Below are 15,379 nucleotides of genomic sequence, written 5' to 3'. Positions count from 1 at the left end.
CCTCCTCTTGCCATGCTGCGTGCGCTGGCTGCAGCAGCAGGGACCCCCAGCCAGGACGTACATGGGGCATGGGGTTCTGCCACCCGCCTGGCCTCGGGTTTGGCTCCTTGTCTTTGCTGGGCCCCACCTTCCACACTCAGATGTGTCCCTTGGCTGTCGGCTCCCTTTCCACTGCCCTGTGGGAATACCAAGCCGGGGCGGACAGGTTACCATTAGGTGTGCTGGTGCTTGTGTAATTCACATGGGTGATGGCATAAATGCTGGTTCCTTCACCAGTGATGCACATCCTTCTTCATGTTAGGCCAAAATCAACGTCCTTCTCTCTGCTTTTCCTAATGGATGAACTGGATTAGGTCTCCTTGATTATTCTGAGGCACAATGCAATGCTCTTTGCCTTCTGCTACTCCAGCACAATATGGGTGACTTTCCCTTACTCTGCACATTGACCTCACGGGTCATTCCACACTTTTTGCTTTCAAATCCTTAGTTGGACGGGGGCCATTTGCAAAGTGGGGCAAGCTGATGGGTTCTGGCTCAGCCATTTGAAGCATGCTATACTTGAGTTTTTCAGCTTGAGTTTGCTAAAGATGACCCAGGAAGGTCATCAACAGATGTTCAAGTGTCTAGTTTAAGTAAGGGAGAGTATCTCAGGTTTCCAGTGGCCATTTCAAATCTAGGTCAATCCAAGGAAGCCACTGAAGAAGAGGTTTGTCTTTGAAGGGGTGTTCCTGTGCTGGACTGAGCTGCAGTTACAGGGACAAAGACCACTGCTGGCAGTGGAGGTGCCCTGGGAACTCCACCATGCTCCACCTGATTTTCCCAAAGGGCTCTGGTATCCTGCAGGTCTTTTCTGATATCTGCTGGTCCGGGGAAGGGCCTCAAACACAACGGGGCCACTGGAGGTTTTCCCTGGTTGCTTATGGTCAGACAGCAAAGCTCTGCCAGAATACCCAGTATTTTTTTCAGTACTTGAATGATAAAGCAACAACTCATCAGCTCAAAAGATTCAATCCCTTCTGTAAAATGTCTCATGTGAAGTGTAATTTCTATCATGAAGAAATGTGATTTTTCAGGATGCATATTCATCCCAGGAGAAGAAATACTGATGTTCACCTGTAGTTGCATTGTCATCGCTTTTCTATCATGGTGTGCTCCCTCCCTCATCTTCCAGGCACAAAACTCATCTTGATTACACAGACCCTGCTGAATGTCCCCTTTCCAGCTGCCTGTCTGGACCTATGCACTTCCCATCATTCTCCTGGTTTGCCCTCCTCTTACTGTTTAATCATTCAGACCACTCTCAGTGACCCAGTTGCTGCTTGGAGTTTCAGTGAGTTCAAGGTCGCCCATCTCTCAGCAGTCTGTCTAATGGTTTCCTTAGTAAGACCCTCATCATTTATCATTGAATTAGTATGATATGGATTAATATTAACACAGTTATTTAAATCACTGTAAAATACATCATGTACAGTCATCCTTTTGGGAAGGTAAACATCACTGGAGGCAACAAAATAAGGAACTTGAACTTTTTTTTTTTTTTTTTTTGAAAATTGCAGCATGATTTCCTGTTGTTTGTTTTGAAATAGGAAAAACCCTGCTCTTCCCACCTAAGCAGGGCTTCAAAGGAGAAACCCTAGACCAATATAACCAGGAAAATGATGCTCTAAACTAAAACACAACAAAATTCAGCCTTTAAAATGAAGAAAGATTTTTATTAGATGCTCCTTGAAATCTTCCCCCTTAACTAGAAAATGAAAGCTCTCCAATTAGCTGATCAAGTCTTAAGACTTGAAGAAAATGGTGGGAGAGACATGGCTCCTTAGGAGTTTCTGTGTTTTAATGAGTTCCATTGTATATTTTGGTGCTGAGTCAATGAAACTTGGGTATTGAGCGGAGGATGATGCAACTGTGCAAAAAAGCAAACTCAAAAGGAAAAGCTGAAGTGACTTGGAGTATTAATGGGCCCCACTGAGGGCTGTTACTAACAGAGCCTCCCCAGGGACGTGTTAGGGCAGATAATTTGAAGCCATGGTTACAGACAGGCAAAGCACTGTGCTGAGAGAAGTCTTGGTTGGTTTTGGTGAAGCAAAAGGTCCAAGGCCTGACCCCAGTCACTGCGAGGAGAGATCCTGCACCACCCTGTCTGGCTCAGGACATTTCTTGGGGGTCTGTGGGATGTTGTGGGCAGTGTGATGCCATGAGAAGAACTCTGGTATGACACCACCCTGCCTCTGCGCAGGGTTGCAAGGAAGCAGAGAGGCTGCACTGTAATGACTATATCTCCTTTACTCATAAGCTCTAGCCAAAGAGTCAGGACTGTTGGGGCCTTCCCTTTTTACCAGCAACATCTGTCTTTTCCTCTGCATGCTTTCCTATGCTGTCCCACACTTTGTCCTATTTCCTAGAAGTCTGCAGACAGCCATCTCTGTTCACCACCTTGCTTTCATCCCAGCATTTCCATCGTTTCACCAATGTCTCATCAACCCTCACCAGCTGTTCCTTGAAACACAAAGCTAGGGTCTGATCATAAACACTCACCAGCATCTTCCAAGACATGGACCTGGTGCTGGCCTTGCAGCTTCTTGGCTAGACACAGTCAAGCCTTGTGCCTGCTGCTGTGCAGCCATGGACTCAGGCAGAAGGGACAGAACAACCCATCTGGGGGCCTTCTTTCTGTCTGGGTCTTCCTGGGTCTGGAGGCAGAGGGGATCCCCCAGTCAGCATACCAAGCAGGGGCCTTCTGCTGGCCTAGCAGGGCCACTGCCAGATGTCAGCCCAAAAGTGCAGCTCCCAGGGAGAAGTCAAGGCTGACCTGCCACCTCCAGACACAAGTGACCTCCCAGTCCCTTTCTGTGACACGTTCCTGCTGCTGCCCTATCAAGTGCAGAGACAGAAGTGACCTCACAGTCCCTGCCACAGTCACATTCCTCATGCTGGGGCAGGAGATGCTGAGGCAGAGCTGAGCTCCTCAGAGCACTCCCACCCATCTCCTCCTTGTGGCCCACAAGCTGATCAGATCCAGGACCCCTCACATTCATTTGAGGTTAGGGTTTTGTTTAGGTCTCTTAAGCGGTTTTCTAGTGTTAAATAGGCCATTTTAGTGCTAGTATTAAGGGCAGAGATCAGAGTGATTAAGAGAGTAAGAGCTAGGATGAATCAGCTATGGGCTGAGTTTTGTCTTCAAGGGATACTTCGGGGTCAGTCATTAGAGTAGTGGATTCCTGTCAGGGTGCTGGGTAGCATTTAGGTTTAGGAAAGAAGTTTACAGGTTAAAGCCGGGGAATAGCCTTGTATGACTATTTTAAGTCATAGTTACAGCTGCATCAGCATAACCTGAACCCTCTTACCTCTACAAAATCCTTAATTTCTGCAGGCCAAGCCCCTGTTTCCTCCTCTCAGTCTTACATTTCTCCTGGCCAGGCTTCTCCTTATTTCCCCATATCAGTTATCTTTTTAAGGGCATGCTTATGATGCCTTTCATGATCTTAGTCTATCTGTCAGTGTTCTGTTGGCTACTCTATTCCTGAGAAAAGCGCCACTTAAGACACGATGGAAAAGGACACAAATGTCCATCAGAGCACCCTGCACAATGTGCCCAGCAGCTCTGCAGTGCCACAAAAGTGCGGTTCCTCCCTACAAGTTTCCTTTCCAGAATGGCTCCTATGGCTCCAGGGTAACTTTTCCCAGACACTCACTTCCCCAGGCCACACCACCCTTGCTCGCAGGCCCCACGTGTCTCTCCAAGCCTCCCTTCTTCTCCTGCAGTAGTGGCACCTCAGCACAGCAGGTTGGTGCATCTCCAGGCTCAGGGGTGTTTCCTGAGGGCCTGCCCCATGTGGGGAGTGGTGGGGAGGAAGAGAGCAAGGTCATCTCCTGGGGCATGGCTGAGCACAGCCCAGCTATCCCGCATGGCGGGCAGGTCCCTGCTCCCAGGCTGAGGCACACATGCAAGGTGGACACTTCTCCATCATTCCAGCTTCACGCAGGGCCTTTCAGCCCTGCCCCCCATCCGGTTCTCACCACTTCCTTCTCGTCAACCCACAGACATCGATTGCTTTCCATTTGGGGACTCAGGCAGGACTTTAAGGATCTGCTAAAGCCCTGAGTGTCCTTGTTTCTCACAGCCTTCTCACAAGTCTTTCTCCTGGCCCTCCCCACTGCCCAGCACTGCCTCTCAGGTGGCTCTCAGTGACCCTTCAGAAGGGCCTTTGGGCTTCCTCTATTGTCCTACTGCTTATTACCACTTTCCTGGCTCCTTGCAGAGCTTCTCATCCATTGTGGGGACAAAGACTGGCTGGGACGCCATTTCTCTCTGCAGATCAGGCCGTGTGGTGCTGTGTTTTTGATATGTGACCAGAGCAGTGTTGGTCACCCATGGCTGTAGTCGCTGTTCCTGAGCAGTGCTGGCACAGCATCAAGGCCTTCTCTGCTTCTCACTCTACCCTGGGAGTTAGTTAGCTGCAGGTGGGCAAGAGGCTGGGAGGAGAACCTGCTGTGACAGCTGACCCAGTCTGAGCAGTCTGAGCTGCCCATGCACTCCTCAGATTCACCTTGTTTGTTACCTGAAACGACCTTGCACAGTCATTTTATGAGGTTCTAATCACTACCCACTGAGCACCCTGTCCCTGGAGATCCCTTGACGTCTCCTGGAAGCTCCAGATTCCTCTCAAAGGTTGGCATTGGCCATCAACCCTACTGCAGGGTGCAGTCTCATGGAGATGAGTCCAAGACCAGTTGTCATCTCCTTAGGCAAGTGCTGCCCCAACGGGAGTGCTTAGTCCTGCGCTTGGTCGCTCACAGACCACCCTGAGACTTTCATCCTGTGTCCTTTACTCCATGAAGAACCCCAGAAAACAGAAGAGCAGGGAGCAACCCCTTGGCTGTGTTCCTGATAGCACATTTGGAAGAGGTGTCCAGGCTTCTAGGTTTGCCCTGAGCAAGACCCTCTTGTTACTGTGGTGCTAGCAGGGAGGCAGCTGTGACCCAGGGCTGCACAGTGCCTGCTGCTGCCTGCAGCCACAGGGATGCCACTGCAGAGACAACAGGACTGTCACCAAGGTACATGAGATATCAGGGCTTACCCAGAAAGAAAAGAAGCACAATGTGGAAGCCAAAAGAGAGCAGCAGTGAAAAGGCCACGTCCAGCTGCTGGCCATGGCCATGGCTCCAGGGAAGCAGCAGCCCCAAACCAAAGGCAGCAGAGAGGCAGAGCCCAGCAGGCAGTGAGGGGCAGCCCCGAGGGCCACCGGGGCTGCTTCTGCATGTGTCAGCTGGGCTCTTGGCCCTGAGCCCCTCCTGCGTGCTGGGGCTGCTCCCCCAACTCCATAGCAGATGCAAAGAGGGAGCAGCTGACACCACCAAAATTCATAGTTTCTTTATTGTTTTTATCCAAACAGAGAGCCTGGTACTGTAGGTATATTAGATGATTGGGTGACAGATAATAACTTAATTAATAGGTAGGATTACACAAGTAGAATTCAGTCAAAATTACAAGTTTAAGAAATAATTAAAAAAATAGAACAATTACAAGCTATTGTAGGAAGAGTTTTTTTCAGATAACCTCTCTTTCCTGTTATTTTTATAGACACATTATTGATGCCAAAGAAGCATGTGTCCAAAGAGTTTCCTCAAGGCTTCCTTGAGCTCCTGGTTCCTTATGCTGTAAATGAGAGGGTTCACGGCTGGAGGCACCACCGAGTACAGAACTGTCACCATCAGGTCCTGGGATGTGGAGGAGATGGAGGGAGGCTTCAGGTAGGCAAACAGGACACTGCAGACAAACAGGGAGACCACGGCCAGGTGAGGGAGGCACATGGAAAAGGCTTTATGACGACTCTGATGAAAGGGCATTCTCAGCACTGTCCTCAAGATTTGCACATAAGAAAATGAAATGAAAACAAAACATGTAAAGGCTAAACAGAGAGTAACTACAAGAAGCACAATCTCCCTCAGCCAGGACTCTGAGCAGGAGAGCTTGAGGATCTGGGGGATTTCACAGAAGAACTGGTCCACAACATTGCCTTGGCAGAGGGGAAGGGAAAATGTAGTGGCCGTGTGCAGGACAGCATTGAGAAAGCCACTGCCCCAGGCAGCTGCTGCCATCTGGGCACAAGCTCTGCTGCCCAGGAGGTTCCCGTAGTGCAGGGGATTGCAGATGGCAACGTAGCGGTCGTACGACATGACTGTGAGAACGTAATATTCTGCTCCAAACAATAAGACAAAAAAGAAGACCTGAGCAGCACACCCTTGATAGGGGATGGCCCTGTTGTTCCAGAGGGCATTGGCCATGGCTTTGGGTAGAGTGGTGGAGATGCAGCCCACATCGAGGAGGGCGAGGTTGAGGAGGAAGAAGTACATGGGGGTGTGGAGGCGGTGGTGGCAGGCTACGGCACTGAGGATGAGGCCGTTGCCCAGGAGGGCAGCCAGGTAGATGCCCAGGAAGAGCGCAAAGTGCAGGAGCTGCAGCTCACGTGTGTCTGCGAATGGCAACAGGAGGAACTCAGTGATGGTGCTTCTGTTGGACATCTGTTTTTCTGGGATTTGTTCCTGCACATAGAAGAGGAAGAACAGTAATAACATACAACAGATTTATCAGAGAAAAATTAATCCCATTTCTCATCTAATATCACCAGAAAAGTTGTCCACTTCCAGTAAGACATTTGGCAGGTCCCTTTCATGAGTTCTTCCTGATGCTGCCTGAGGGTATCCCTGGGAGCAGGGGACTCCTTTGTGGGCAATGGAAGAGTCAGTTATGCCCAATAGCCAGAGGAAAGGCAGAACATGGGGTACTCTCAGACTCACTTCACTGCTGATATCAAAGAACCTTGCCCCAGTGTTGCTCCCGGGTTATCCAACATCAGAGCATATATATATATACAGATTTCTTTAATTTTGATTGTATAGGGTCAGATTTTTTGTTGTTGTTAACCTATCACACTCGTTGAGATTTTCTAAAACAGAATTCCTGAGCATTTCTCCTGCACTTGATGGGAAACTTTGTGCATCCTCAGAGTAAAAGGGGCAGTCCCTATAGTGCGGAGTGTCCTTTAGTGAGGACAGACAATCCGTCCATCAGTGCTGGTCTCAGCCACCTTGTGAGAGCTGCAGGAAAGTTCTACTCAGAGGTTGACCTGTGAAGAATCTGAACACGGCCGAGAGCAGAGGCATCCAGGCTAAAAGTGCCCATCTCCAGACCACTCACCCTGTCCCCGTACTCCCCTTCCCCCAAGCACACCGAGGACTCACCCCATGGGCATGTGAAACCCCCATCCCCAGCCAGCCTGGGAACAAGACCAGCAGCAGCACGGCCAGCTGGAGAAGCCAGCAGGAATGCCAGCGTGCTGCTGCCAGGGGAGGCAAGGCCAGGGAGGGACAGACGGACACTCAGCACACCCTCCTGTGCTGCAGCTCTGCCTGCAGACGAGGCAGCTCCTTCTCTTTAAAAACAATCTCTGCTCTGCCTCGGCCTGCAGACACCTCCCAAAGACAGGGGGTATCAGGGCTTTTGCAGCTCCCCAAGATCAGCTAGGATAAAACCTTAGAGGACCACAATATGATATTGGTGCAATTTGTGAGATGAGGTTTGGGAAGGTAGTTTTCAAATTTCATTACTGATATATTAATTTCTCAGTACAATACTCCAGGATTCTCAGTCTCCTGTACAACCCTGAAAATTCATTACCATGAAACCTTCGTCCACTCCACTGCAGGAATATGAATACACTGACTGAAAAAAACGTCTTGCTTTTCAGGTAGTCCCTGCCCTGGTCTTTCTCTTGAAAAATCCAATTTTAAATGCCATTCTCTAACACATCTTCTACTCCTCACTGGAGAAACAGAGAGACCCACCCTGCCAGATGCTATCAGCCATCGGATGTGCCATCTGTAGAAGACCCCTCTGGCAACCCCACCTGCATTGCCCTGCTGCAAGAGCCTCACGGTGTCAAGAGCCTGCAGATGTGTCCTGCCACACGCTGCCCTCTGTTGTTGCGCTCCTCAGTGCCTCCAAGCCCTCTCTCCTTCTCTCTTGTCTGTGTGCCAGCTGCGGTCAGAGCCCCCAGCCCTGCTGCACTGTGCAGAGGAGCTGCTCCTGGGCACAGCTGTCTCTCTGCAGCGCTTGCCAGGAGCTGCCCTTGGGCCAAGGAGCCCGGCCCAGCTCAGCAGCACAGCACCCGACCATGGCATCGCTTGCTCTGTGCCCTTGGGCTCCCTTGAGGTGTCCCCAAGGCCTCAGGGCTGACAGCTCCCGAAGGCAGCAGGGTCTCTGCTGGGGTGTGCTCACTGAGGCAGACTGAACTGATCATCTACTGCTCCTCTCTGAACACAAGATTTTTAGAAGTTTGATTTGCGCTGTTGGACTGTGGTTGTCAAACATGATGTGCTTTAACCTGGCGGGCAGCTCAGCACCACACAGCTGTTGCCTCACACCAACCCCCCCACATGTTTATCGGTTGAGGTCAGGGCAGTTGAAAGGACTGAAATGGTAGAGAAAGAATTATAATAGTAATTATTTTTAGTACTATTATTGTTATGTACAAAGCAAGCTATACACAGTGCAATTGCTAATTACTGACTGATGTCCAGCCTGTCCCCAACTGGTAGAACATTGCATTAACCATCTGCACCTGCTCTTCTTTGACCTTCAACAAGTTCACAAATGGAAGGGTCCTCCCAGGGACTGGGCAAGGTAGACAGCTCTTTAACATCCTTTAAAACCCCACCTGTACCCTTTTGGATCTTGAAAGTACCCTCTCGTGGGGAAGTTTATGTCAAGGTTTCATAGATCAACATTCTTCTCCCTCCTTTCTTTTCTGGGCAGTAGTTCTTTTCCATTCTCAGGAGCCTGATTTTCACACCCACTGTTTTCTCCTGCATGTAGAAGCAGTGGAATCTGGCAAAGGTTGGTGCTCTGGCCTAGCAAGAGCAGACCTGGGGGGTCTGGTCTAGGCCCCAGACTAGACCTGGGGTCTGTCACTGGGGCTGGAGTGGCTGCAGGACATGTCAGAGGTGTTGGAGTAGCTTCAGGGCCCATCACAGGGGTTGTAGTGACACTGAGTGAGGCTTCCTTTGGAATTCCCTTTGGAATTGCCAAGGTGATAACCCCTCCTTTTCAAGCACTTCTGCAGTTTTTAAGGATTCTGCACGTGCTCAGGGGGGAAGTTCCAAAGCACTGGAGATGCCCACTGCTCTAGGTGCCTACCCAGATCCTCCCATGCTCCCTGCCACTCCTAAGTGTCCTGCCTTGGGGCAGGTCTCTGGAGGGCATTCTTCAAGAGTTGCTTATCCTTAAACAACAGTTGAAACACATTCAGGAGACATCACAATAGGACCATCCCATGGATATTCTAAGCTTTGTAGAGCTGTTGTAATTAGCCTGGAGGAGAAGGGGAAGTGAAGGAGATAGTGAAGAAGTGGAGAAGTGTCCCTCCCTTTTCTCCCCCTAGATTGGCTCCCTAAAGCAAAAAAGTCGAGTGTAATTCTTAATAGTTTCTGAGTGATGGTTCCTGAGGTATGGAGGTGATGGCAATGCTCAGTACAAAGAACAGATTTGTCACATGACCAGTAATTTTCCTGACTCATAAGCCAGTGCTACACAACATAGCAAAATAACTTTAAACCAGACCCAGAAATGATAAAGAGCACAACGGGAACACGTGTAGTAAGTAATGTGCTATACAACACATTTTTGAAAACAAGCCCAACAGACCTGAGATCCAAAATGTCGACCTTGTGATCAGCAACTATTAAACTGGTCTAATGCTTATAACAATTTAGCACTCTGTGGTAAGATCTGTCCTTATCTCAACCCTTTGTGCCCCACACTGGGTGCCAAAAAGACTGCTGTGGTTTAACGCGACAGTTTGAGTACATGGAATTATTTGAAGAGGTCCAGAGGAGGGCCACAAAGGCGATCAAGGGGCTGGAGCACTTCTGCTATGAAGGCGTGGTGAGAGAACTGGTACTACTCAGCACCGGAGAAACCTTAGAGCAACCTTCCAGTACTTAGAGAGGACCTACAGGAAAGCTGGGGAGACAGTCTTTGTCTGGGGGTGTAGTGATGGGACAAGGAGTAATGACTTTAAACTAAAAGAGGGCAGGTTTAAATTAGATATATGGAAGAAATTCTTTCCTCTGAGGATGGTGAGGCATTGGAACAGGTTTCCTGGAAAAGCTGTGAATGTCCCATCCCTGGAAGTGTTCAAGAACAGATTGAAATGAGTTTTGAGCAACCAGGTCTAGCAGGAGGATGGTTGGAATAAGAGGATCTTTAAGGTCCCTTCCAACCCAAACCATTCTATATGTATGATTCTATGTTCCCATGTTTCTATGATTATCTGTGACACTGCTACCGTTGTCCTTGTGAAGCTCACAAAGGCTCTCCTCAGAGATTTTAAACAAGATTTTTGGTTAGTCCAGCTGGCATCCTTACAAGTGGTGTCCCCCAGGGGTTGGTACTACAACCTGTCTTGTTTAATATCTTTATTGATGACCTAGATGAGGGGATTGAGTGTACCCTCAGTAAGTCTGCAGATGACACCAAGTTGAGAGGAAGTGTTGATCTGTCTGAGGATATGTAGGTGGCCCTTCAGAGGGACCTGGATAGGCTGGATTTCTGGGTTGAGGTGAATGGGATGAGGTTCAACAAGGCCAAGTGCAGGGTCCTGCACTTTGGCCACAATAACTTGATGCAACACTATAGGCTTGGGGCAGAGTGGCTAGAAGACTGTGAAGAGGAAAAGGACCTGGGAGTGTTGATGGATGCTCGGCTGAACATGAGCCAGCCATGTGCCTAGGTGGCCAAGAAGACCAAGGGTTTTCTGGCCTGTATTAGAAATAGATCAGCCAGCAGGAGCAGGGAGGTGATCATCCTCCTGTACTCGGCTCTGGTGAGGCCACACCTCGAGCACTGTGTTCAGTTTTGGGCCACTCATTACAAGAAGGACATCGAGGTCCTGGAATATGTCCAGAGAAGGGAAACCAAACTGTTGAGGGGGCTAGAGCACAGGTCTTATGAGAAGAGGCTAAGAGAACTAGGATTATTTCCTTTGGCGAAGAGGAGGCTCAGGGGAGACCTCATTGCACTCTACAACTTCCTGAAGAGAGGTTGTGATGAAGTGGGGGTCAGCCTCTTCTCTCAGATAACTAACTAATGATAGGATTCGAGGAAATGGCCACAAGTTGTGCCTGGGGATGTTTAGATTAGATATCATGAAAAACTTTTTCTCTGAAAGAGTAGTCGGGAACTAGAATGGTCTGCTCAGGGAGGTGGTGGACTCACTGACAATCACAGTGTTCAAGAAGCACCAGGACAAGTTGCTAGGAGATATGGCTTAGTAGCTTAGTGAGTAGTATTAGTGATAGGAAGGTTGGACTAAATGGTCTTGTAGGTCCTTTCCAAATTTGTGCTTTTATGATTTCGATGACTCTATCATAGGACAAGGGGAATGGTTTTAAACTTCAAGAGGGTAGATTTAGATTCGATAGTCAGATGAAATTCTTGACTTGGAGGTGAGGCACTGGCACTTGTGCTGTGGGTCCAGAGGTCACCCAGAGGGAGTTTGGATCAGCCCATGCCCTTGTGTTTGAAGGAACAGCTGGTGAGAGTGGAGAGGCAGCAGTGAAATCATGGGAATACCAGAGTGAGAGCAAGGTGGGGAAGAGAAGTGTCTGTCTGCAGCCTTCAGGGAAGTGTGGGACAGCACAGGAAAGCGTGCAGAGGAGAAGGCAGAGGGCTCTGACAAGAATGGAAGGCTGCAGCAGCACTGACATCTTTGTCTCCTTGGCCATGGCTTATGAGAAGATGTGTTTTACTCATGGCATTGGGACTATGAATTCTCCTTTCAACCCTTCGCAAATGCGGGAAAGTGTCATACCATTGTCCTTCACATGATATTGTGGGCATCACCCTCTGCCCCACAGACCCCAGGAAGAGTGAGACATAGGGGTGCTGGGGGTGCAAAATCTCCCCTCCAGTGGCTGGGGTTAGGCCTTCACCTTCTGATTCACCAAAACAAACCAAGATTTCTCAGCACAGTGCCTTTTCTTGTCTATAATCATGGCTTGCAGTTATCTGCCCAAAAAATTCCCATGGGAGGCTTTCATAGTAACAGACTAGAATAGCCAACAGAGTCTGGAATATAGAGTCTAGAGCAGTCTAATACCACAGAATAGAGTAGCCAACAGAGATGAGACAGGTACTCTGATATAATAGCAGCCATCAGAAAGCTGATCTCAGTTAAATGACTGATATGGGGAGGTCAGGAGTAGCCTGGCCAGGAGAGATGTGAGATTTGGAGGAGGGAAGAGGAAGGGAAGAGGAGCTCGGAAACTTAACTTTGTAGAGGTAAGAGGGTTCCTGTAATGTTGATGCTGCTGTAAAACTGATTTCAGAAATTCTTGTAGGGCCTGTAAACTATTTTCAAAAAAAAAAAAACAATAATCCTTAAACCTAAACATTAGTGCAACATCCTGACAGGAATCCACTATTGTAAAGCAGAACTCAAAATATCACCTGAAGAAAAACTCAGCCCATAGTCCCCTTTCCTTCCCTTTACTCTCTTGCTCACCATGATCCCTGCTCTTAACACTACCATTAAAATGCTCTGTTTATCCCTAGCCTTCTTGCCAGACCTAAACAAAACCCTAAACCTTAATGCTTGCCCATACCGTAACCAGAAACATGACACCAAAAACAGAACACTAAATCTTCCAACATAAACTTTGCTTAATCTCTAACAAAGAATGGTAAAATCTACTCCCTACGATACAAGAGAGAGGTGAGCTCTGCGTCAGGATGTCCTGCCCCAGCAGCAGGAATGTGACTGTGGCAGGGACTGTGAGGTCACTTCTGTCTCTGCACTTGATAGGGCAGCAGTAGGAACGTGTCACGCAAAGGGACTGGGAGGTCACTTGTGTCTGGAGGTGTCAGGTCAGCCTTGACTTCTCCCTGGGATCTGAACTTTTGGGCTGACATCTGGCAGTGGCCCTGCTAGGCCAGCAGAAGGCACCTGCTTGGCATGCTGACTGTTGGCATTGCTTCCTTGCAACACTGTGCAGGGCTGAGGAGGTGTCAAAATGAAGTTCTTCTAGTAGCATCACAGTACCCACCACATCCCACAGACCCCAAGACTAGCCCTGATCCAGACACGGGTGTGCAGGGTCTCCTCTCCCAGTGGCTGTGGTCAGGCCTTGGCCCTTCAGCTTCATTAAAACCAACCAAGATTTTTCTCAGCACAGTGCTTTGCCTGTCTGTAACCATGGCCTCCAATTATCTGTCCTAACATGTCCCTGGGGAGGCTTTGTTAGTAACAGCCCTCAGTGGGGCCCATTAATACTCCAAGTCACTTCAAGTTTTCCTTCTGACTTTAGCTTCTCAAGTGGTTACATCACTCTCCTCTCAGTACCTCAGCTGAGTACAGGGGGACAATCACTTCCCTAGCCCTGCTGGCCACACTGCTTCTTATACAAGCCAGGATGCTGTTGGTCTTCTTGGCCACCTGAGCACACTGCTGGCTCATATTCAGCCGACTATCAACCAGTACTCCCACATCCTTCTCTGCCAGGCAGCTCTCCAACTACTCATCTCCCAGCCTGTAGCTCTGTTTGGGGTTGTTGAGCCCCAGGTGAAGAACCCGGCACTAGAACCCCAGAAAACAGAAGAGCACGGAGCAACCTCTTGCCTTTATTCCGGGCAGCAGCTTTGGAGAGGTTTCCAGGCTTCTGGGTTTGCCCAGAGCAAGACCCTCCTGTAACTGTGGTGCTATGCGGGAGGCCAGCTGTAACCCAGGGCTGCACAGTGCTTGCTGCTGCCTGCAGTCACAGGGATGTCACTGCAGAGAGAACAGGACTGTCACCAAGGCCTATGAGATCTGACTGCTTATCCGAATAAAAGAGCACAGGAGAACACACTGAAAGCCAAAAGAGAGCAGCAGTGACAAGGCCACGTCCTGCTGCTGGCCATGGCCATGGCTCCAGAGAAGCAACAGCCCCCACCCAAACTCCATGTAGCAGCTGGGCTCTTAGCCCTGAGGCCCTCCTGTGTGCTGGGGCTTCTACCCCAGCTCCAGAGGGGATGGGAAGAGATGGCAGCTGATAAAATGTAGTTCTGATGTTTTTGTTTTGTTTTGTTTTGTTTTTGTTTTTTATTTATTATGTTTCTCTACATAACCTGCTTCTTTCAATAATTAGATGACTGGGTCACTATAAATGAAAAAATAGAAATAAGAAAATCAGGTAGCAGGTTAAGGATAACATAATTTAAATCAAAAGAAAAAAAATGTAGAAAATATTTATAGAGAAATATAGTAACAAAAATTTTCCTCACAGTTCCTGAAATAATCAGGGAACTCACAAACATTATTGATTGCAAAGAAGCATGTATCCAAAGAGTTTCCTTACTGCATCCTTGAACTCCTGGTTCCTCATGCTGTAGATGAGGGGGTTCACTGATGAAGGAACAACTGAGTAGAGAACTGACACAATAAGATCCATGGATGGAGAAGAGAGGGAGGGGGGCTTCAGATAGGCAAACATGACAGTGCTGATAAAGAGGGAGACCACAGCCAGGTGAGGGAGGCACGTGGAAAAGGCTTTGTGCCGGCCCTGAGAAGAAGGCATCCTCAGCACTGCCCTGAAGATTTGCACGTAGGATAACACGATGAAAACAAAGCAACCAAAGGCTAAATAAACACTAAACACAAGTGGCCCAACTTCCCTGAGGTAGGCATCTGAGCAGGAGAGCTTGAGGATCTGGGGGATTTCACAGAAGAACTGGTCCAAAGCATTGCCTTGGCAGAGGGGCAGGGAAAATGTGTTGGCCGTGTGCAGGGCAGCAGTGAGAAAGCCACTGCCCCAGGCAGCTGCTGCCATCTGGGCACAAGCTCTGCTGCCCAGGAGGCTCCCGTAGTGCAGGGGCTTGCAGATGGCAACGTAGCGGTCGTAGGCCATGACGGTGAGAAGGGAATACTCTGCTCCAACCAAGAAGAATATGAAGAAGACCTGTGCCGCACATCCTTGATAGGAGATGGCCCTGGTGTCCCAGAGGGCATTGGCCATGGCTTTGGGCAGAGTGGTGGAGATGGATCCCAGGTCGAGGAGGGCGAGGTTGAGGAGGAAGAAGTACATGGGGGTGTGGAGGCGGTGGTCACAGGCTATGGCGCTGAGGATGAGGCCGTTGCCCAGGAGGGCAGCCAGGTAGATGCCCAGGAAGAGCGCAAAGTGCAGGAGCTGCAGCTCGCGTGTGTCTGCGAATGCCAGCAGGAGGAACTCGCTCACAGAGCTGATGTTGGGCATTTGCTGGTTTTGGACATAGAGCCTGCGAAATGAAAGAAAATATAAAGTATAAACTCTTATGAGTAAAGTCTCTGACTAAAATTCCCAG

General features: G+C 49.1%; 2 protein-coding genes across 2 annotated transcripts in view; both read right to left on the bottom strand.

The window, feature by feature from the left end:
• Positions 1-15,379, bottom strand: part of LOC311427854 (olfactory receptor 14C36-like) — a gene marked incomplete at both ends in the record, with an annotated part of 273,414 nt that overhangs the window by 244,691 nt on the left and 13,344 nt on the right. The gene's annotated exons all lie outside the window — the stretch shown is intronic.
• On the bottom strand, positions 14,356-15,291 carry LOC311427927 (olfactory receptor 14C36-like; the record flags this gene model as incomplete). Its single annotated transcript, XM_084539509.1, has 1 exon — positions 14,356-15,291. One exon carries the CDS (start codon positions 15,289-15,291, stop codon positions 14,356-14,358), a length of 936 nt encoding a protein of 311 aa, XP_084395635.1.

The sequence above is a fragment of the Aythya ferina genome (assembly GCF_964211825.1).
Source record: "Aythya ferina genome assembly, contig: HAP1_SCAFFOLD_29, whole genome shotgun sequence".
In the NCBI taxonomy this organism is placed as follows: Eukaryota; Metazoa; Chordata; class Aves; order Anseriformes; family Anatidae; genus Aythya; species Aythya ferina.
Note: the sequence above shows the minus strand (reverse complement) of the source record. Positions and strands in the feature narration are given on the sequence as shown.